This window comes from Hypanus sabinus (genome assembly GCF_030144855.1).
Source record: "Hypanus sabinus isolate sHypSab1 chromosome 1 unlocalized genomic scaffold, sHypSab1.hap1 SUPER_1_unloc_7, whole genome shotgun sequence".
In the NCBI taxonomy this organism is placed as follows: domain Eukaryota; kingdom Metazoa; phylum Chordata; class Chondrichthyes; order Myliobatiformes; family Dasyatidae; genus Hypanus; species Hypanus sabinus.
The window spans coordinates 19,925-43,657 of NW_026778914.1; the positions used below are offsets into that span (position 1 = coordinate 19,925).

The 23,733-nt window shown below is 47.5% G+C and overlaps 1 protein-coding gene across 1 annotated transcript; it reads left to right on the top strand.

The window, feature by feature from the left end:
• The first annotated feature begins 6,345 nt into the window (after positions 1-6,345).
• LOC132385414 (C-X-C chemokine receptor type 3-like) lies at positions 6,346-23,198 on the top strand. The gene is made up of 2 exons (XM_059957461.1): positions 6,346-7,017; positions 21,641-23,198. The coding sequence occupies exons 1-2, from the start codon at positions 6,949-6,951 to the stop codon at positions 22,781-22,783; spliced, it is 1,212 nt and encodes a 403-aa protein (XP_059813444.1). The 5' UTR covers positions 6,346-6,948; the 3' UTR covers positions 22,784-23,198.
• Positions 23,199-23,733: the final 535 nt, after the last annotated feature.

The window sequence follows — 23,733 nt, forward strand, 5'->3', positions numbered from 1 at the left end:
TCATTCGCAGGAGGGGTGGACTTCCTCGCCGCCACGTCATTTTCTGCCTCAAAATGGGTGTAGGAGTTATTCAGCACATCTGGGAGGGAGGCATCACCCGCACAGTCAGGTGATGTTGTCCTGTAATTGGTGATGTCCTGGCTGCCCTTCCACATGTGCCGCGTGTCGCCGCTGTCCTGGAAGTGGCTGTGGATTCGCTGGGTGTGTGCCCGCTTTGCCCCTCTGATGGCCCAGGACAGTTTGACAGTTTGATAGAGATAAACTGAAGGTTTGGGTGGAGGATTGGCAGTTAGAGCTTAACCCGGCCAAATGTGAAGTCCTGCACCTTGGTAGGTCAAACGTAGGTCACTGTTGAAGGCAAGACCCTGAACAGCGTTGGCCAGCAGAAGGATCTTAGGGTCCAAGTTCACAGCACCCTGAAAGCGGCCACACAGGTTGCTAGAGCGGCTAAGAAGCCAAATGGCATGCTTGCCTTTATCAGTCAAGGCACCGAGTTCAAAAGTCAGGAAGCTGTGATGCAGCTTTATAAAGCATTGCACATGGTTCTGGTCGACCCATTACTGGAAGGATGCCCAGGCTTTGGAAAGGGTAAAGAAGAGGTTTAACAGGATGCTGCCTGGATTAGAGAGCAGATGGGGTTGGAAAGATTGTTCTGTTTTCTCTAAAAGTGAGAGGTTGACACACTGACACAGAGGTGCTAGGATAACAGCCTCTTCCTCAATGTCCGAAAAACTAAAGAGCTGGTTGTGGATTCCAGAGGGAACAGAGACAGTCTCACCCCGATCAACATCTGCAGTCTGCAGTTGAAAGGGTGAGTACTTTCAAACTCCTCAGTATAAACGTCACCGATAATTTCACCTGGACTGCACACACCAGCTTTGCAGGAAAAAAAGCACAACAGCATCTCTTCCAGCTCAGGTAACTGAAGAAGTTCAACATGGGCCCCCGAATCCTCAGGACCTTCTACTGGGGCACCACTGAGACCATCCTGATTGGCTGTATGGGACGGGAACAGAACCAACCTTGATCGCTGGGCTCTGCCGAGAGTGGAACAGACAGCCCAGTGCATCTGTGGATATGAATTTCCCTCCTTTGAGGGTATTTACAGCAGCACGTGCAGAAAGAAGGCCTGGAAGATCATCGGGGACTCCAGTCACCCCAACCATAAACTGGTTCAGCTGCTTCTGTCTGGCAAACGCTATCACAGCATTAAAGGACGACCAACAGGCGATGGGACAGCTTCTTTCTACTTTTAAACTCAAACATCTGTACATTGTCAAAGATTGTTACTCCCTCATCTTGTGGAATGGATATAAGATTTCAATAAATAAAAAAATAGTGAGAGACAGACATTATCTTTTCCTGGGCTTGAAATTCCAATACCAGAGGGCAGGCATTTAAGGTGAGAGGGGGTAATTTAAAGGAGATGTGAGGAGCAAGTGTTTTTTACACAGACAATGGTGGGTGTCTGAGATAGTAGTAGAGGCAGAAACAGACAGATATACTACTTATCCCGAGGGAAATTGGGTTTCATTACAGCCGCACCAACCAAGAATAGTGTAGAAATATTGCAATATAAAACCATAAATAATTAAATAATAATAAGTTAATTATGCCGTGGAAATTAGTGCAGGACCAGCCTATTGGCTCAGGGTGTCTGACACTCCGAGGGAGGAGTTGTAAAGTTTGATGGCCACAGGTAGGAATGACTTCCTATGACGCTCAGTGTTACATCTCGGTGGAATGAGTCTCTGGCTGAATGTACTCCTGTGCCTAACCAGTACATTATGGAGTGGATGGGAGACATTGTCTAAGATGGCATGCAACTTGGACAGCATCCTCTTTTCAAACACCACCGTCAGAGAGTCCAGTTCCACCCCCACAACATCACTGGCCTTACGAATGAGTTTGTTGATTCTGTTGGTGTCTGCTACCCTCAGCCTGCTGCCCCAGCACACGACAGCAAACGTGATAGCACTGGCCACCACAGACTCGTAGAACATCCTCAGCATCGTCCGGCCGATGTTGAAAGACCTCAGTCTCCTCAGGAAATAGAGACGGCTCTGACCCTTCTTGTAGACAGCCTCAGTGTTCTTTGACCAGTCCAGTTTATTGTCAATTTGCATCGAATTCATTTTCGTATTTGACGTTAGGGTCTTTTAAGAGACGTCTAGATAAGCATAATGGAAAATGGAAGAATATGAATATTTTGTGGACAAAAGAGATTAGTTTAATTGGTTAGTTGTTTGTTAATTGGTTTAGCACATCACTGTGGGCTGAAGATCCTGTTCCTGTGCAGTGCTGTTCGATGTCCTGTGTTCTCTCCAGCCCTCCCTCACACACGTGCACGGATAGACACACACATGGGTGTATATATACACACAGACATGCACAAGCTCAGAAACACACATGGGTGTATGCACACACAGACATGCACAAGCTCAGACACACACATGTACACTCACCATGCCTTCCTGTGACGGGCTCTGACCACAGTGCGTGCAGTTACCCTGAGGCCACATCACACAGCTTGCTCTGCACTCCCTGCCCTTTAACCGCCGCACATCAAAGCTGAGCGAGGCAGTTTCCAATGCTTGTGAGGGTTTGCAGGCAGCTCACACAGTCATGTCACTGTTAGCCAAGCAACACTGAAGGTGTGAACAACCTCAGCGGGTGAGAGAGCAGGTAACTGCAGAATCTGCACTCTCACCCCCTCCATCCGGTGCTCGGTCGTCTGCAGGGGTGGCTGACTACAACATTCCCCACTGTAAAGCTCGATGCCCACTCTGCCCATCCAGTCTGTACTGTGCAGGGACACCCCAGACTCTCTATAGGAGCAACGTTAGGCAGGGTGTGGAGGGGATAAGACCTGCTGAGGCATATACACACGTCGGTCTGTGGGCTGCAGCCACAAGGGTGGAGTGTGGTCTGGGAGGGGAATGGGCAGCCCCCGATTCATTCACAGCTCAACTGCGTGACACACACACCTGCACAAACACTAAAAGCCATGAACACACACTCACAGACACTCACTCACTCACACACACACACACATCAAGATTTACCGTTAAATAATTTCATCACCATGACAGACTTTACTCTGTTAGGGAACAGAAATCAAGTCACTGACCTCGGTAAAACTTTAATACGAGATCACGAGGAGTCATTGCCTTACAACTCCAACAATGTCCGTTGTATCTTAGATTTGTACAGTAAATTTTGGGCAATAGGCAACAGCTAAACATACTTGCTCAGCAACCTCCAAGCCACTTGTTAAGTATCAGCAAGATTGCTAACATTCCCATGTGATGCACAAAATTCAAGATACAAGTTAGTTCCTCTATTTGCTACTTGCTATGCAATCTCAGAAAACAAAAGTTAACAATACCTCATTTCTGTCATGATCTGTCCAGTTATTATTAGCTAACAGAAGCAAGCCGGCACCTACCTCTCATCCTGTCACTCTCATGACCCATGGCTAGAGCAATATCTAGCTAGTGACAACATCTAATTCAAAATGAATCCTCGCTTTATCATTTTCTTTCACAGAGAAAGAAATAGAGAGAATCTTATTCACCACTGCAGATCCACAGACTCACAGACACAAATACAGAAACACAGACACACATCTATACTATGATATACACACAGACACATATAAAAAACACACAGACACACATCTATACTATGATATACACACAGACACATATAAAAACACACAGACACACATCTATACTATGATATACACACAGACACATATAAAAAACACACAGACACACATCTATACTATGATATACACACAGACACATATAAAAACACACAGACACACATCTATACTATGATATACACACAGACACATATAAAAAACACACAGACACACATCTATACTATGATAAACACACAGACACATATAAAAAACACACAGACACACATCTATACTATGATATACACACAGACACATATAAAAACACACAGACACACATCTATACTATGATATACACACAGACACATATAAAACACAGACACACATCTATACTATGATATACACACAGACACATATAAAACACACAGACACACATCTATACTATGATATACACACAGACACATATAAAAAACACACAGACACACATCTATACTATGATATACACACAGACACATATAAAACACACAGACACACATCTATACTATGATATACACACAGACACATATAAAAAACACACAGCAACACATCTATACTATGATATACACACAGACACATATAAAAACACACAGACACACATCTATACTATGATATACACACAGACACATATAAAAAACACACAGACACACATCTATACTATGATATACACAGACACATATAAAAAACACAGACACACATCTATACTATGATATACACACAGACACATATAAAAACACACAGACACACATCTATACTATGATATACACACAGACACATATAAAAAACACACAGACACACATCTATACTATGATATACACACAGACACATATAAAAACACACAGACACACATCTATACTATGATATACACACAGACACATATAAAAAAACACACAGACACACATCTATACTATGATATACACACAGACACATATAAAAACACACAGACACACATCTATACTATGATATACACACAGACACATATAAAAAACACACAGACACACATCTATACTATGATATACACACAGACACATATAAAAACACACAGACACACATCTATACTATGATATACACACAGACACATATAAAAAAACACACAGACACACATCTATACTATGATATACACACAGACACATATAAAAACACACAGACACACATCTATACTATGATATACACACAGACACATATAAAAACACACAGACACACATCTATACTATGATATACACACAGACACATATAAAAACACACAGACACACATCTATACTATGATATACACACAGACACATATAAAAAAACACACAGACACACATCTATACTATGATATACACACAGACACATATAAAAAACACACAGACACATATAAAAACACACAGACACACATCTATACTATGATATACACACAGACACATATAAAAACACACAGACACACATCTATACTATGATATACACACAGACACATATAAAAACACACAGACACACATCTATACTATGATATACACACAGACACATATAAAAACACACAGACACACATCTATACTATGATATACACACAGACACATATAAAAACACACAGACACACATCTGTACTATGATATACACACACATATGGTCGCAAAAACTCAGATTCAGCCACAAATATTCACAAAATACACACACCCATCTGGTCGCTCACACCGTGTGTGCATTATCTCACACAGGTGTACATTCACCTTAACTTACCGTGCAGAAACGGAAAGTCTCACCAAAATACTGCTTCCCTCTCTCACTCACTACCTCAATCTCTAATCTTCTGTCTCCCCTACTCTCTCTTGCTTTCCTTTCTATCTCCTGGACTCTCCCCCTTTCTATCAAGCTCCCACTCTCTCCCCCTCTCCCTTTCTCCCTCTCTCCCCTCTTCCTCTCTCCCCCCCTCTCTCTCTCCCCTCCCTCTCTCTCTCTCTCTCCCCTCCCTCTCTCTCTCCCTCTCTCCCCCCCTCTCTCTCTCCCCTCCCTCTCTCTCTCTCCCTCTCTCCCCCCTCTCTCTCTCCCTCTCCCCCCTCTCTCTCTCTCCCTCCCCCTCTCTCTCTCTCTCTCTCCCCTCCCCCCCTCTCTCACCCCCTCTCTCAAACACACACACACACAGACACACACACACACACACACACACACACACACACACACACACACACACACACACACACACACACACACACACCTCAGCCCCCAGAGAGGGCTCAGCGGGGAGGGGATTTCTAGGAGACTCTTGGACGTGAGAAGACCGGGGTAAAACCCTGGGGCAGTAAATACTGCCCAAGACAGCTGCTGAGTCGAGCTGGTGATGGCTGAGCTGATCTGGGTGACGGATCGCTGCTACGCGCCTGCACCAGATCCCCAGTTCAAGGCAGGTGCCAGATTGAGGTCCAATTGTGCAAGATACAAGAGCCACAATCGGTTCCGCAGCTGGGGGGGGGGGGGTCCCCTCCGTAGTCCGCAACCCGGGATGGGAAGGTCCAGGATGTTCCAACTCTCTATCTTGAGCCCTCACTCCAGAGGGGTGGCGGGGAGGGGGTGGGAGTGGAGGTAGACACTTGGTAGTGCAGTGGGTAGACCGGCATTCTCACAGCCCCAGAGAAGCAGGTTCCATCCTGTCCTCCACCGCTTTGTGTGTGTGAGAGAGAGTGACGCCCCCCCCCCCTTTGGCTCCAATACCCTCGCGTATCCCAACGACGTGCGGGGTGGGGGAGTACATTGGATATCCGATAGGCGGAGGTGATCAGTTTTAAATTAGTAAAGGTTACAGGGAGAAGGCAGAGGAGTGGGGTTGAGAGGGGAAATAAATCAGCCGTGATGGAATGGCGGAGCAGACTCAATGAGCCGAATGGCCTCATTGTCCTCCCATGTCGTATGGTGGCTCTCGTGTGTGTGTGTGGGGAATCTAAGGGACTTGAGAAGGATTCAACACGACTGGTATGAATGGGTCAGTACACAACTGTCGGGCCGAACGGTCTGTTTCATAGAGTCAATCTGTCAAGTCCCAACATCGGACGGCAAAGAGGAAGTGCTGTGTGCAGGGGTAGCGAGGAGGGTGCAGGGTTGTGGGAGGGGCCGTGAGTAGGGAGCAGAGCTGTTGCCGAGCTGCTCCATCGCTCACCCTTCTCACCTGATGAGCGGGGCGTCTCCAGACTGTGTACCGCTGGGGACCGCAACGAGGTCCGCCTGCGACCGGAGCAGCCCACCGAGGACGTGTATTCCAACTCCATGGAGCGTGTCCGCTGCCCGACTGTCTGACTGCCATGGCAGGCTACTATTACACAGTCTACGATGGTTACGGTGGTTACGATGGTTACGAAGGCTCCTCCGTGGTGAGTTCCGTCCGTTCCAGGTCGCTCTGGAAGCGAACTCGGACCAAACGCGGCTTAGTGTCCGGGAGGGTAGTTCCAACCTTTGGGATGTGTGGGGAGACGGGGTGTCCTTATCTAAATGGAGAGGCCAGATCAAAGCGAAGGATCGACCTTCAAAGATCAAAGTAAAGTTAATACCAATGTCACCGCAAAGTAGCGAGATTCATTTCCTTGTGCGCATTCACAGTAACTCGAGAAAAAAATACAGCAGAATTTAAAAAGCCCGCGCACAAGACGGACAAACGAATTGTGCAAACACAAAAGGAAAAAGACATAATTATAATGATAAAATCATGGTCCTTGAAAGTGAACCCATAGGTTGTGGAGTCAGTGTTGGGGCGAGTGAATTTATCCCCTTGGTTCAAGAGCCTGATGGCTGAGGGGTAATAACTGTTCCTGAACCTGGTGGTGCGAGTCCTGAGGCTCTTGTGCTTCTTCCTGATGGCAGGAGTGAAGAGAGAGCATGTCCTGGGTGGTTCAGGTTCCTGATGATGGGTGCTGCTTTCCTACAACAGCGTTTCATGTAGATGTGTTCATTGGTGGGGAGAGTTTTACCCGTGATGGGCTGGGCTGTGTCCACTACCTTCTGTAGGATTTTCCGTTGAAGGGGACTGGTGCTTCCACACCAGTCAGTCAGTATACTCTCCAGCAGACATCTACAGAAGTTTGTCGTAGTTTCATGTCATGCCGAATCTTCTAACCAAGCGGAGGTGCGGCCTCCGTGATTGCACTTGTGTGCTGGGCCCAGAACAGCTCCTCACAGATGACAGCACGAGGATCTTAAAGCTGCTGGCCCTCCGCTCGGATGAGGGCTGGCCGCAGACCTTTCCTTTCCTTCTCCTGGAGTCATGAGTCCGGCTGTGCCCCGACCAGAGGAAATCAGCAGAAATCCCAGCAGCACACACAAAATGCTGGAGGGACCCAGCAGGCCCGGCAGCGTCTTTGGAAAAGAGTACAGTCGACGTTTTAGGCCGAGACCCTTCAGCAGGACCGGATTTAGAAAAAAAGCTGAAGAGCAGATTTAAAAGGTGGGCAAGAGGGAGGGGTGAGAGCAACACAAGGTGAGATGGGGGGCGGTGGGGGTGAAGTAAAGGGCTGGGAAGTTGATTGGTGAAAGAGATACAGGGCTGGAGAAGGGGGTATCTAACCGGAGACGACAGAAGGCCATGGAGGAAAGAAAAGGGGGAGGAGCACCCGAGGGAGGCGAAGGGCGGGCAAGGAGATGAAGTGTGAGAGCGGGATGAGGAATGGTGGGGGGGGGGGGGGGTTACTGGAAGTTCGAGAAATCGATGTTCATGCAACTTCTGCTGGACATTAGCCTCCTCCCTCACCACTATTCAGGGCCACAAACTGTCCTTCCAGGTGAGGCGACACTTCACCTGTGACTCCATTGGGTCCGCCACTGTGTCCAGTGCTCCCGATGTAGCCTCCTGCACATCGGCGAAACCCTTCGCCGAGCACGTACGACCAGAAAAAGCGGGATGTCCCAGTGGCCCCCTATTTTGATTCCACTTCCCATTGCCATTCCGTTATGTCGCAATGAGGTTGGAGTAAAAACATCTTTTATATTCCGTCTGGGTAGCCTCCAACCTGGTGGCATGAACATCGATTTCTCAAACTTCCGGTAATGCCCCCCCCCCTTCACCATCCCCCTTTTCCCTCTCACCTTGCCTGCCCATCGCCTCCCTCTAGTGCCCTCCCCCCGCCCCATTTTCTTTCTCCATGGCCTTCTGTCGTCTCCGGTTAGATACCCCCTTCTCCAGCCCCGTATCTCTTTCTCCAATCAACTTCCCAGCTCTTTACTTCATCCTCTCCCGTTTCACCTATCATCTTTGTGTTTCTCCCTCCCCCACTTTTTAATTCTACTCCTCAACTTTTTTTCTCCCGTCCTGCTGGAAGGTCTCGCACAAAACGTCTTTTCCATAGATGCTGCCTGGCCTGCTGAGTTCCCCCAGCATTTTGTCTGTGTCGCTTTGTCCGTTTCTGTGTGATGCAGCCAGAATCTCCAACGTGAACCCAGAGCCCTTGAAAGGACTTCAATCCTGTTCTATAGCTCATTATCGTCTTTGCTGAAGGTTTAGTCTACCCAGCCATCACTTCCTATACCACCGCAGCAGATTGAATATGCCACCAGTTTAACACATGCGGCTGTTATCTCCCCAGGTAAAGCCAACACAGATGAGATATTACAGATGAGATATGACTAAGCTGTCGTCAGAAATTTCCAAACACCATAATCGAATATTCAGAATGAATATCATTGAGTTTTCTCTTTCTCTTTCGCCGTCCTTCTAATCACGTTGTGACTCAGAGGACAGAGGGTCTTTGGGATTTAACCCCTTCTGCTATTAACAATCGCGATCCAAACGAGGTTTCGCCCCTTGAACCCCAGCGACACCGCGGCTGTTCGCCAGCGCCGCATCGGCGGTTCCAGTGTTCGCTCGGATACTCTGTCAGCGCAGTCAGAGTCTCTGCCACTCCCACGTTATCACGAAACGCAGTTACATCCCAAAGCACCCCCCGCCCACCCGTGAGAGAAATAAACTTCTTTACACCCTCTCAACACCTCCTACCCAATACCCCAAACCTTTCGCTTCACATCCCTCTCCCACGGGACTTTTCTCCGTCTCTCCCTGTCATAATGTTGTCCCACCTCCGGCAGGTCTGGCTGCCCACCCCCGCTCCAGAGGGAACAGACCCAGCGTCTCCCTTCCCTCCTCGTCACTGGAACCGCCCGTCACGAGCAAAGTCTCGGGGAATCTTCTTTTGCAAGTTGGTTGTCTGTTTATGTATTCTTTCCCGTACTTCTTTATTTTCCTGTAAATGGAAATGAATCTCAAGGCGGTGTGTGGTGACGCACCTAACCAAGTGGCCACTGAGCGTGTGTGCATGACAATAGGTGCAAGAGTAGGCCATTCGGCCCTTCGATCCAGCACCGCCATTCAATGTGATCATGGCTGATCATCCACAATCAGTACCCCGTTCCTACCTTCTCCCCATATCCCTTGACTCCGCTATCTTTAAGAACTCTATCTAACTCTTTCTTGAAAGCATCCAGAGAATTGACCTCCACTGCCTTCTGAGGCAAAGGATTCCACATATCCACCACTCTCTGGGTGAAAAAGCTTTTCCTCATCTCTGTTCTAAATGGCCGACCCCTTATTCTTAAACTGTGGCCTCTGGTTTGGGACTTCCCCAACATCGGGAACATGTTTTCTGCCTCTAGCACGTTCAAACCCTTAATAATCTTATATGTTTCAATCAGATCCCCTCTCATCCTTCTAAATTCCAGTGTATACAAGCCCAGTCGCTCCAATCTTTCAACATATGTCAGCCCTGCCATCCCGGGAATCAACCTCGTGAACCTACGCTGCACTCCCTCAATAGCAAGACTGGCCTTCCTCAAATTTGGAGACCAAACCTGCACACAGTACTCCAGGTGTGGTCTCACCAGGGCCCTGTACAACAGCAGAAGGACCTCTTTGCTCCTATACTCAACTCCCCTTGTTATGAAGTCCAACATGCCATTAACTTTCTTCACTGCCTGCTGTACCTGCACGCTTACTTTCAGTGACTGATGAACAAGGACATCTAGATCTCGTTGTACTTCCCCTTTTCCTAACTTGACACCATTCAGATAGTAATCTGCCTTCCTGTTCTTGCCACCGAAGTGGATAACCTCACATTTATCCACATTAAACTGCATCTGCCATGCATCTGCCCACTCACCCAACCAGTCCAAGTCACCCTGCATTCTCCTAACGTTCTCCGCATATTTCACACTGCCACCCAACTTTGTGTCATCTGCGAATTTGCTGATGTTACTTTTAATCCCTTTATCTAAATCATTAATATATATTGTAAATAGCTGCAGTCCCAGCACCGAGCCTTGCGGTACCCCACTAGTCACAGCCTGCCATTCTGAAAAGGACCCGTTAATCCCTACTCTTCGTTTCCTGTCAGCCAACCAATTTTCTATCCATGTTAGTACCTTACCCCCAATAGCATGTGCTCTAATTTTGCACACTAATCTCCTACATGAGACCTTATCAAAGGCTTTCTGAAAGTCCAGGTACACTACATCTACTGCCATCCCTTGTCCATTTTCATTGTTACATCCTCAAACAATTCCAGAAGATTAGTCAAGCATGATTTCCCCATGCTGACTCGGACCAATCTGATCCTGACTCGGATGGTCACAAGGTTCAACGTGTTATGCTTTCAGAGATGCTCTTCTACAAACCACTACAGTGATATATGCTTATTTCAGCTGCTGTCGCATTCCTGTCAGTTTGGAAAGAACAGTCTATTCTCCTCTGCCCTCTCTCATTATCGAGGCATTTTCACCCACAGAATTGCTGGTCACTGAATGTTTTATTTTGTTTTTCACATAATTCTCTGTAAACTATGTTGTGTGTGTGTGAAAATCCAGGAGATCAGCAGTTTCTGAGATACTCAAACCACCCCATCTGGCACTAGCAATCATTCCATGGTCAAAATCACTTAGATCACATTTTTGTCCCATTTTGATGTTTGGTCTGAGCAACAACTGAACCCCTTGACCATGTCTGCATGCTTTTAACCATTGAATTGCAGCCACATGATTGTTTGGTTAGATATTTGCATCAAAGCTCAAAGTAAATCTATTAACAAGGTACTTATATGTCACCACGTACAACCCTGAGATTCATTTTCCTGACATTTTCCAGATCCATCAGAGCCTGATGGATGACTGTTCCTGAACCTGATAGTGTGGGTTCCAAGGCCCTTGCACCTCCCTCCTGAATACAGTGATGAGAAGAGAGCATGGCATGGATTCGTGAACAGGTGTACAAAACAAAGTGACCACTGTACTTCGATAATAAATTTGCTTTGATTTTGAATATCCTCCACACCCTCCGATCTCCTCCCTATCGTGTGGTGACCAGAACCTCAAGCTCCCTTCGTGTTGACCATATCCATCCCTTCCCTGCATATTCACGTGTTTATCTAAATGCCTCTCCAGCTCATTCCAGGTACTCACCACTCTGTGAAATAAAAATGCACTGTACATCTTCTTTAAACTAACCACCCCCCATTTAATTGCATGCCCTCTAATATCAAACATCTCATCCCCGGAGTAAAGGATTCTTTTCTCTCTGTGACTCTCATATTCTTAGAAACCTCTGTCAGGTCTCCAATCAGTCTCCACCCCTCTGGAGAAAACAACCCAAGTTGGTGAAACCTCTTCTTATAGCACATGCCTCGTCCGGGCAGATCTTCTGAGCCTTTTCGAAGCTCCACATCCCTCCTATAATGCTGCAACCAGATCTGCACACAATATTCTGTGTGGTTTAACTGAACTTTTATACAGCTGCAAAATTACTTCTTGACTCGTATATAACTAACGTCCTAATAATTGAAGGAAGCATGCTGTAGACCTTCTTTACCACCCTGTCTACATTACCATCCTGTCTACTTTACCATCCTGTCTACGTTACCATCCTGTCTACATTACCATCCTGTCTACATTACCATCCTGTCTACGTTACCATCCTGTCTACGTTACCATCCTGTCTACATTACCATCCTGTCTACATTACCATCCTGTCTACGTTACCATCCTGTCTACATTACCATCCTGTCTACATTACCATCCTGTCTACGTTACCATCCTGTCTACATTACCATCCTGTCTACATTACCATCCTGTCTACGTTACCATCCTGTCTACGTTACCATCCTGTCTACATTACCATCCTGTCTACATTACCATCCTGTCTACGTTACCATCCTGTCTACTTTACCATCCTGTCTACATTACCATCCTGTCTATTTTACCATCCTGTCTACGTTACCATCCTGTCTACATTACCATCCTGTCTACGTTACCATCCTGTCTACGTTACCATCCTGTCTACGTTACCATCCTGTCTACGTTACCATCCTGTCTACGTTACCACCCTGTCTACATTACCATCCTGTCTACGTTACCATCCTGTCTACGTTACCACCCTGTCTACTTTACCAGCCTGTCTACGTTACTAGCCTGTCTATGTTACCATCCCGTCTATATTACCAGCCTGTCTATGGTACTACCCCATCTTCTTTACCACCCTGTCTGCCATTTTCAAGGAGCTACTGTTACTATAATTTTTTATTATGTGTATCACTTTTTTTCTCTTTGTATTTTCACAATTTATTGTCTTTTGCACATGGGCCATTTGTTGTTGCTGTATGCAGTTTTTCATTGATTCTATTGTGTTTCTTAGTGTTTACTATGAATGCCCGCAAGAAAATGGACCTCAGGGTTGTATATGGTGACATCTATGTATTTTGATTATAAATTTTAGTTCAACTTTATTGTATTCTCACTGTACATACAACCAAAAATAATAATGTTCCTCTGGACCACAGTGCACCCACACAACCTATATCACACATGGCATATAAACCAACATATTATACTATAAATAGGTTAGTCAAATACCTCATTGGTGGCAGCCTGAGAGAGGGAACTGTTACTCAGTCTGGTAGTCCTGGTCCTGATGCTCCTGTGCCTCTTTCCTGATGGTAGTGGGTCAAAGAGTTTCTGGGATGGGTGTTCAGGATCCTCAACAATGCTTTGGGCCCTTTTCTTTGACCTTTGAACAATGTGCTTGGGCTTCTACTGTTTGTGATGTTTATAAATGACCTGGTTGAAAATGGAGATGGATGGGTTACTAAGTTTGTGGATGGTACTGAAACTGGTGGAACTGTGGATAGTTTAGAAGGCTGGCAAAGAATATCATGCGATATAGATCAGACGCAAATTTGGTTAGATAAATGGCAGATGGCATTTAACCCAGATAAATGTGAGGTTTTGCACTTTGGCAGGGCAAAGTCAGTACACTGTTAAGAGCAATTTCCTTCACAGTGTTGCTGAACAGAGAGATCTTGGGATCCAAGTTCATAGCTCTATGAAGTGGCTACACAGGTGGTCAAGAAGGCTTATGCAATGCTTGCCTTTATTAGTTGTGGCATTGAGTTCAAAAGTCAAGAGGTTATTTTGCAACTTTATAACACTCTGGTTATGCTACATCTTAAGTATTGTGCACAGTTCTGGTCACCTCATTGTAGAAAGGATGTTGAGGATGCAGAAGAGGTTTACCAAGCTGCCTGGTTTAGTGTGCTGTCGTAAGAGGCTGGGTAAACTGGGGTTGTTTTCTCTGCAGCGCCGGAGGCTGAGGACAGATCTGATAGAGGCTTGTAAGATTATGAGAGGACAGAGAGTATCTGTTTCCCGGGGTGAAATGTCTAATTCCAGAGGGTTTGCATTGAAAGTGAGAGGGGGGTAAGTGCAAAGGGAATGTGAGGGGAAAGTTTTTCACTCAGTGAGTGGTGGAGCCTGGAGTGTGCTGTCTGATATGTGGCAGAGGCAAATACATGAGAGGCTTTTAAGAGCCACTTGGATAGGCAGGTGGATACGAGCGAGATGGAGGAATCTGGGCATGGTGCAGGGAGGAGGGTTCAGGGTTTGGGGGCTTTTGATTTGCTTTTTAGTGGGTTCAGCACAACATTGTGGGCTGAATGGCCTGTCCCTGCGCTGTCCTCTTCTATGTTCTGTATGTACCCAGAACCCCAGATCCTTCTGTACATCAGATAAATAAAGATCAAGCTGATCGGAAAGGATCGGTCATTTTTGGATTGGTTCAGGGGCCTTGAATGCATCCTGTGATGCTGCTGCAGGCAGGTTGTTCATTGCACCTGTGAACATGGGCTTGTGTACATCTCAATCAACTTGACATTGATTTTGAACATTTAAAAAATATACCATCTCGTATGGCTTCACAATTTTCCATATGGCATGCCCCTGTCCATTCTCTTATCCTAGCAATATCCCTCCCTGGACCTCCCTTCACATCTTGGCATCATCCACAAACTCGGAAATAGGACACTTGCTCCTTTGTCAGATTAAGCTTCCCCGACCTTCTGGGAGAAGGAATCTCTCCTGCGTCCAACACAAATGGCTGAGCCCTCATTTTCAGACAGGGACCCCTAGTCCTGGACTCCCTAGCCAGGGTGAACCCCCCTCCCCCATTGAGGGTTTTGTATCTCATTTTCCCAAACAGAGGATCCCACCTTCAACTGATTAACCTTGTCCCCGGATAAATAAATTGATCTGGTAACCCTTCACCCGTTCCCTCCCTCTGTTGGGAGTCCATCCGTCCTCGGGGAGGGAGACACAATGTAAGCACTCAGGTCCAGAGGACTAAAATATAAACACAAAGATGTGATGCTGAGGCTTTATAATGCGGTGGTCGAACCACAGATAGAGCACGGAGAGTAGCTTACTGCCTCGTATCTAGAAAAGGAAGTGCTGGTATTGGAGAGGGCCCAAAGGAGGTTTACAAGAATGATTCTAGGAATGAAAGGGTTAATGTGTGAGGAGCATTTGATGGCTCTGGGCTTGTACTCGCTGCGGGTTAGTAGAACAAGGGGTCTCTCATTGAAACTTATCAAATATTGAAAGGCCTGGATGGAGTGGACGTGAAGAGGATGTTTTCTATAGCGGGTGAGCCTGAGACCAGAGGGGGCAGTTTCAGAATAGGACATCCCTTCAGAACGGGGATGAGGAGCAATTTCTTCAATCTCTGCCCTGGTGTTTTTAATCACCCCATCCCGGGGGAGAAAAGACGGTGTGCTTTCACCCTGTCTGTGCCCCCTGTGAGGTCGCTCCTCAATGTCCTACTCTGCACAAGCTCTCCTTCTGACTTGGGCCCCCAAGTCCGAGCAACTTCCCGATAAATCTTCCCCCTCCGCTTTCTAGTTTAATAGCAGATATCGGTTTACTCAGGGAACCAGCTCTTTGAGCCGCGGGACGGTCGACAAAGCCCAATTTCTTCACTAACTGGTCCACCTTGAAGCCGTGAGAGGAAATCAGACACTGAGGACGTACAGATGACGTCAGAACTGAACTCTGAACCCCAGCAGGCCTCGCACTCTGCCGAGATACAGTGAGAAGCTTTCCTTTTCACAGAGCAGCAGTGACCAGAACTATACACAATAAATCAATTTCTAAACGGTCCGTGAACCCATTAAATCTGCCTCGCTATTCCTGCTTTTAATTCATTAATTTGCAGTGTTTTTCTATTGTCTTCTTTTTCTGCTCTTTTTGCAATACTTATTTGTTTTAATTTCTTATATTATTATATACTCCTTATTATAGTTTTTAACTGTTATGTGTTGCATTGTACTGCTGCTGAAAACCCGCAGACGCCAGTGATACTGAACCAGATGTGGATTCTGTACATGATGTCTCACACTCGCCGCTTCTCACGGGTGCGACTTGCCCCGGCGGTCGATCGTCTTTCCACCGGAAGTTGGAGGGGGGAGGTGTTGGGTGCGGGTGGATCCCAGAGGAAGTCCTAAAAGGCTGCCTTTCCCTTCCGCATTGGGGATCTTCCGTACGGGCTGCCGCATAGAGCAGCTGAAGTTCTAGTTTAATTGTCGTTCATCCATACACAAGTATTCAGCAAATACACTCAACAGAAAATATTACAGCACAGCACAGACCTTTGGGCCCATGATGTGTTGATCTTATAACCTGTTCTGAGATGAATCTAGCCCTTCCCTCTTACGTGGCCCCCCGTTTTTCTGTCATCCATTTGTCTGTTAAGTGTCCCTGTTGTATCAGCCTCTATCACCTCTCCCGGCAGGGCGTTCCACCTCCACCACTCTTTGTGTAAAATAATAAACCCACCTCGGACATCCCACCTACACTTTCCTCCGGAATCAGCTTAAAATGATACACACTCATATTTGCTATTTCTGCGGGAAAAAGATTCTAGTTGTCCACTTGAGCGATGTGTTCATGGGTGCAAGAATTTTATTATTTTTAAATAATCTGTTGTAATACAGGAGTAGGAGAATTGGCAAAGAAGTGGCAGATGGAATACAGTGTCGGGAAGAGTTTAACCTTGCACTTTGGTAGAAGGAATAAAGGTGTAGACTATTTTCTAAACGGGGAGAAAATTCAGAAATGAGAGGTGCTTGGGAATCCTCGCACAAGATTCCTGAAGGTTAACTTGCAAGTTGCCTTGGTGGTGAGGAAGGCAAATGCAATGTTAGCATTCACTTTGAAAGGACTAGAATGCAACAGCGAGATGTAATGCTAAGGCTCTATAAGGCATTGGTCAGATGGCATTGTCAACAGTTTTATCTAAGAAAGGATGTGCTGCCATTGGAGAGGTTCCAGAGGAGTTTTATGAGAATGATGCTGGGAATGAAAGGGTTAATGTAAGAGGACTGTTTGATGGTTCCAGGCCTGTACTCAATGACTTTGATAAGAATGTGGGGGAGATAAACCAACGGAATATTGAGAGGCCTGGATCAAGTGGGTATGGAGAGGATGTTTCCTACAGTGGGGGAGTCAAGGACCAGATGGCACAGCTTCAGAATAGAGGAACATCCCTTTAGAACAGAGATGAGGAAGTATTTCATTATCCAGAGGGTAACAAATATACGGAATTCACAGCCAGACAGCTGTGGAGACCAAGTCATTGTGTATATTTAAAGTGGTGATTCATTAGTCGGGGTATTATTCATGTGACAGAGAGAAGGGAGGAGAGTGGGGATGAGAGGGATAATGAAACAGTCATGATTGACTGGTGGAGTGGACTCGATAGATGGAAGAGCCTAATTCTGCTGCAATGGCTTAAGGTCTTATGACTCATGGACCATACAGGAATCTGATGCAGGATGGATACAAGCAGTTCTTAAATCACGGAGTGCTTCTTCAGGCTCCTGTAAGGTAGAGGATGACAGAAATGAGGAGAGGGCAGGCGGGTTTTGCTCAGGTTGGATGGAAGGTCATACGGTTCGGGTGGAAGGTGAAATGCTTGAAAGCAACCAAGAGGGAGCTTCCTCACACAGAAGGTGGTGCAAGTGGTGGGTCCTGGTTCAATTTAAATTACGCATGAGAACATACAAAGATATGGTTCAGGTGCGGAGAGGTGGGACTAGGCAGAAACCAAATCAGTATGGACTAGATGGGCCAAAGGGTCTGTTTCTGTGATACAGGGTTCCATGACTATGTGTCCAGTATTGTGAGCTGCCTTAGTGATGGATGCTGCCTCAAATGAAGATGCCCTCAATGGTGGGGAGGGTTGTGCCGGTGATAGAGCTGGCTGACCTACAACACTCTGCAACCTCTTGGAATCCTGTGCTTTGGAGCCTCCCGTACTGGTACTTCTGCAATGGATTAAATACATCCTGGATCAGGATGGTGATATTGTAATTTGAAGTTTGAATATGGAAGGTAGAACATAGAACAGTATAGCACAGGAACAGGACCTTCTGCCCATGAGGTTGTAGCAAACCAATGACATCTCAGACCCTCTACCTTCACAATGTCCTTATCCTTGCACATTCAAGTGCCTATGTAAAAGCCTCTTAAACTCCTCTATCATATCCGCATCTACCACTACCCTGGCAGCACATTCCAGGCATCCACTTACTCTCTGTGGCAAAAAAATGCCCTGCACATCTCCTTTGAACTTAGACCCCCTCACCTTAACTATTTGCCCTCAAGTTTTAGACATGTTCACCCTGGGATAAACATGCCAGATATCTACCCTGTTTATGCCTCTCATAATTTTATAAACTTCTCTCAGAGCTCCACTCCACCTCTGCCGTTCCAGGGAAAACAACCCAAGTTTGTCCAAGAGTGCATCTCCTCTAATCCAGGCAGCATCCTGGATTGAACCTTTTCTGAAACCTCTCCAAAGCCTCCTCACATTTCCTGAACTACTGATGTCACTAGTTCAGAAGTTTGAATGTGCAAGAGTACCTCCATCAGTGGTATTCACAACATCCATTATCAAAGACCCCTCACCATCTGGCACAGACCACCTTCTCCCAGCTCCCATCAGGCGGAGGTCCAGAAGCCCGAAGTCCCACATCACCCAGTCAGGAACAGCTCCTTCCCTTCAACCGTTCAGTTCTTGAACCAGCCAGCACGACCCTAATCACTGCCTCGGTACAGCAACACCATGACCACTTTGTGCTACAACATGCATTTTTTTAATTCTAATTTTGTTATTTCTTGTAAAAGTTGGTCATAACTTATGTACAGTTTAACAGCACCATGATCACTTTGCACTAAAATTGACTTTTCTGTTATAACTGTGTTTTCCTGTAAAAATTATGAATGATTATGTTTTTCTTGTGAGTGATGCATTGTGCATGGGATGCTGCTGCGGGCATGTTTTGATTGCACCTGTATCTGTGTGTATGACAATAAACTTGATTTTGACATTGTAATGAATCAATAATGACTTTACCATTCTGAAATGGTCATTGTGGTTTGGAGTACTTTGATGTTATTTCTGTGAGGTCACGTTAGTTGTCCAAGGCATTGGTGAGGCTGCACTTGGAGTATTGTGTGATCGACCTTCAATAGGAAAGCTGCCAATAAGCTGGAAAGAGTGAAGATAAGATTTATGAGGATGTTGCCAGTACTTTAAGTTAAGGAAGGAGGTTGGGCAGGTTGGGATTTCTTTCCCATGATGTAAGAAACTGAGATGTGACCTGTTAAGGGTGTATAAAATCACGAGGGTGAACGTGCAGTTTTTCCCAGAGATGGGGAATCAAGAACTAGAAGGTTTGGGTTTAAGATGAGAAGGGAAACACTTAAAAGCAACCCGAGGGGCAGCATTTTCACCCATTTACCCCATTCCGAATTTGGTATGTGAAATAAGCTGCCAACACTGAAAAGACACTTGTACAGGTACATGGATTAGAAAGATTTATAGGGGTATAGGCCAAACATGGATAAACGGGACTGCCTCAGATCGGGCATCTGGACTGCATTTCTCTGTAGCAGTTACACTTTATTCTGCATTCTGTTATTGCTTTCCTTTGTACTACCTCAATACACTGACGTGATGAAATGATCTGTATGGATGGCAAGGAAAACAAAGTTTTTCACTCTTGGTACCTGTGACAGTAATAGACCAATTGATATCGGACAGCAGTTGTGGTGAAGATGATGCAATGATCTGCTTTAGTAATTTCAGAGAAACACCTCCCTTATCTCCCACCATCAGTAGTATCTACAGGAGGCGCTGCCTCAAAAAGGCAGCATTCAGCATCAAAGATCCCCACCATCTGGGCCATGCCAACATCTCACAGCTCCCGCCAGGCAGGAGGTATGGAAACCTTTAGTCCCACATCACCAGGTTCAGGAACAGCTCCTTCCCTTCAACCATTTTGTTCTTAAATCATCAGCAGTCCGTTTATCACTGCCTCAGTGTGATAAATTGGTTCAATGGCTTATTATCATCACTGGTACCGAAACTGTATGTCCCGTTATAGGAACGATTCGCAGAAGAGGTTTATCAGGATACTGCACAGATTAAATGGCTATAACGAAAGATTAAGCAGTTTTCTCTGGATTGGTGGCAGCTGAGGGGAGATCTGACTGAGGTTTACAAGATTATGAGAGGCATAGATAGAGTAGGCAGAAAGTACCTTTTCCCCATGAAATGTCTAATACCAGGGGGCATGTATTTAAAGTGAGAGGGGGTCATTTCAAAGGAAATGTGAGGGACCAGTGTTTTACAAAGAGGGAGGTGGGTGTCTGAAATACCCTGCCTGGGGTGGTGGTGGCAGAAACAATAGAGACTTTTAGATAGGCACATGAATGTGAGGAAAGTGGAAGGATATGGACATTGTGTAGGCAGAAGGGATTAGTGCAGTTGGAAATTCACGGTGCAGGTGAGCCAGGTTCAATTCCCACCACCGTCTGCAAGGAGTTTGTATGTTCTCCCCGTGACAATGAGGGTTTCTCTGGGTGCTCCGGTTTCCTCCCACCGTCCAGTTAGTAAGTTAATTGGTCATTATAAATTGTCCCATAACCAGGCTCGGATTAACTCAGGGGATTGCTGGGCGGCACAGCTTGAAGGGCCGGAAAGGCTTACTTCATGCTGGAGCTTAATAAACTAGTATTTAATTGGTTTGACACAACTTCGCGCCTGTTCCCGTGATGCTCTACAGCACAGTGAAAATCTTGTCTGGCACACCGCCCTTTCAGACCATCTCATTAGAAAACTGTGCCCGGGCAGAACAGGAGGAAAGCACGCGTGGAGCGTTGCGGTTACAGAGGAAGCACGGCAGGCAGGCGGGCAGGCGGGCAGGCAGTAAGGCGCTAGGGCAGAGCGTGCTGCCGGTCCTGCTGACCTGACTCGGCCGAACGTGGACCTGGCCGGCTGCGTTCCTCCAGCATTTCGTGCGTGTTGCCCGGGAATACCAGGTTTAGCAGCACAAACCCAATAATGAGCAATGCACACACAAAACGCCAGAGGAACTCAGCAAGTCAGGCAACATTTATGGAGCGGAATTAACAGGCTGAGACCCTTCATTAGAACTGAAAAGAAAGAAGGTGCAGAAGCCAAAATATGAAGATGGGGGGTTTGTTTTGTTGTATATAGTTGTTCTTGTCAAAGTTTCATCCCTGATACTGTGTGCCTGCGATGCTGCAGCAAGCAAGTTTTTCATTACGCACAGGTATCTGTGCACATGGCATTGTATTAGACCTTCACTCTTTGAACCCTCTCCCCCTCAGGATCTGGACATATTGGACAACCTGACGCTGTACGGAGGGATCGAGTGGCCGAATGTCAGCACGGACTCCTGCCAGAACGCGGCGCCCTGTGACTTTGAGCCGTGCGGGGGCGGGGGAGGTGGCGGGACTGACCAGCGTGCCCAGCAAGTGCTGCTGCTCGTCTTGTACCTGCTCGTCTTCCTGGTGGGGTTCGTCAGCAACGTGCTGGTGCTGGCCGTCGTGTTGCTGGAACGCGGCCGCCGGCACCACCGACAGTACTCCATGGATGTCTTCATGGCGCACCTAGCCTTCGCCGACCTGATTCTGGCTACCAGCCTCCTCTTCTGGGCGGTGGATCAGGCTCGGGGATGGATCTTCGGCTTGGCGGCCTGCAAGCTGGTCGGCGCGCTGTACAACCTCAGCTTCTACAGCAGTCTCTACGCGCTGGTGTGCATCAGCTTCGAGCGGCACCTGGCCGTCGTGCGCACCACCCCGGCGCGGCCCCGGCATCTGGGGCACTCCACTGGCGCACTGCTGGCCAGCCTCGCCGTCTGGCTGACCTGCCTCCTGCTGACCGTGCCTGATTTCGTCTACCTGCGGCTCATGCCGTCCAACGGGAGCTCCCCACAGTGTGTGCATCATTACGGGAAGCAAGGAAACCGGGCTTGGGTGGTAGGCCTCCGCTGCTTCTTCCATGTCACCGGCTTCCTGCTGCCGCTGACGATCATGGCTTACTGCTACTTCAGCATCGGGCGCACCATCCTCCGGGCGAACGGAGCCCGGCGGCGCCGGGAATGGCGGGCGCTGAGGGTGATCGCAGCAGTGGTCCTGGCCTTCCTGCTCTGTTGGACTCCGTACAACGTGACGCTCTTGTTGGAGACTGTGCACCGGCTGGGCGCTCTGGGCCGGGACTGCGCCTTCGAGCGGCGGATGGACTTGGCCGACACATTGACCGGCTGCCTGGCCAACCTGCACTGCTGTCTGAACCCCTTCCTCTACGCCTTCGTGGGCATCCGCTTCCGCGGGCAGCTGCGCGACATGCTGAGCCGATGGGGTCTGTGGAACCGGGCCGGGACCTGGCGGAGGGACTGGAATGACCGCAGCCGTAACTCCACCGTGTCCAGCGGCAGCGAGCTTGGCAACACTTCCAAATCCTGGATCTGAAATTTGGAGGGGCCGCAACCCAAACCCATCCTTCCACCCCACACCCACACACACTCACACACTTCCGCACCCCCCCTACACACTCACACTCCCACACAGCTTCCACACACACTCACACACTTCCGCACACCCCCTACACACTCACACACTTCTGCACACCCCCTACACACTCAGACTCCCACACAGCTTCCACACACACTCACACAAACACCTACTCTCACACATGCAGTTTCTCTCACACTCTCTCTCTCACTCTCCCCTCTCTCACACTCTCTCTCTCCCTCTCTTTCCCCTCTCTCTCCCCTCTCTCTCTCCCTCTCTCTCCCCTCTCTCTCTCCCTCTCTCTCTCCCTCTCTCTCCCCTCTCTCTCCCCTCTCTCTCTCCCTCTCTCTCCCCCCTGTCTCCCCCCCTCTCTCTCCCCTCTCTCTCTCCCTCTCTCTCCCCTCTCTCTCCCCTCTCTCTCTCCCTCTCTCTCTCCCTCTCTCTCCCCTCTCTCTCCCCTCTCTCTCTCCCTCTCTCTCCCCCCTGTCTCCCCCTCTCTCTCCCCCTCTCTCTCTCTCTCTCTCTCTCTCTCTCTCTCTCTCTCTCTTATACACTCTCATATGGAGGCACAGAGACAGAGAGGGGCGTGTTGGCTGGTGTGGGTCACAGAGATGTGGAGGGGTGTAGGGTTTAAAAGCGGGATTCTGACCCGAAAGGTCGACCGTCCTGCCCTCGAAGATGCCCCTTGAGCTGCACCAGATTGTTTTCCACTCCCCTTCAAGCTCCTTGCCACCACCGGCAGTCCTCCATAGAGGTCTTCATGGCGCACCTAGCCTCCCCTCTTCCCGGACTGTTCCAAGAGTAACAAGAAACCCAGGCCATTTGGAGGCACTGGAGAATTCCTATCTGTGAGGGTGAAGAGACCCCCCCCCCCATGAAAGCAGCTTCTCTGACCCTCTGGAACCTGC

Excerpts from the sequence above, each read along its gene's own strand:
- LOC132385414 (XM_059957461.1), top strand. The coding sequence starts at position 6,949 with ATGGCAGGCTACTATTACACAGTCTACGATGGTTACGGTGGTTACGAT. Across the intron at positions 7,018-21,640 it reads GTTACGAAGGCTCCTCCGTG|GATCTGGACATATTGGACAA; the intron begins GTGAGTTCCGTC and ends TCTCCCCCTCAG.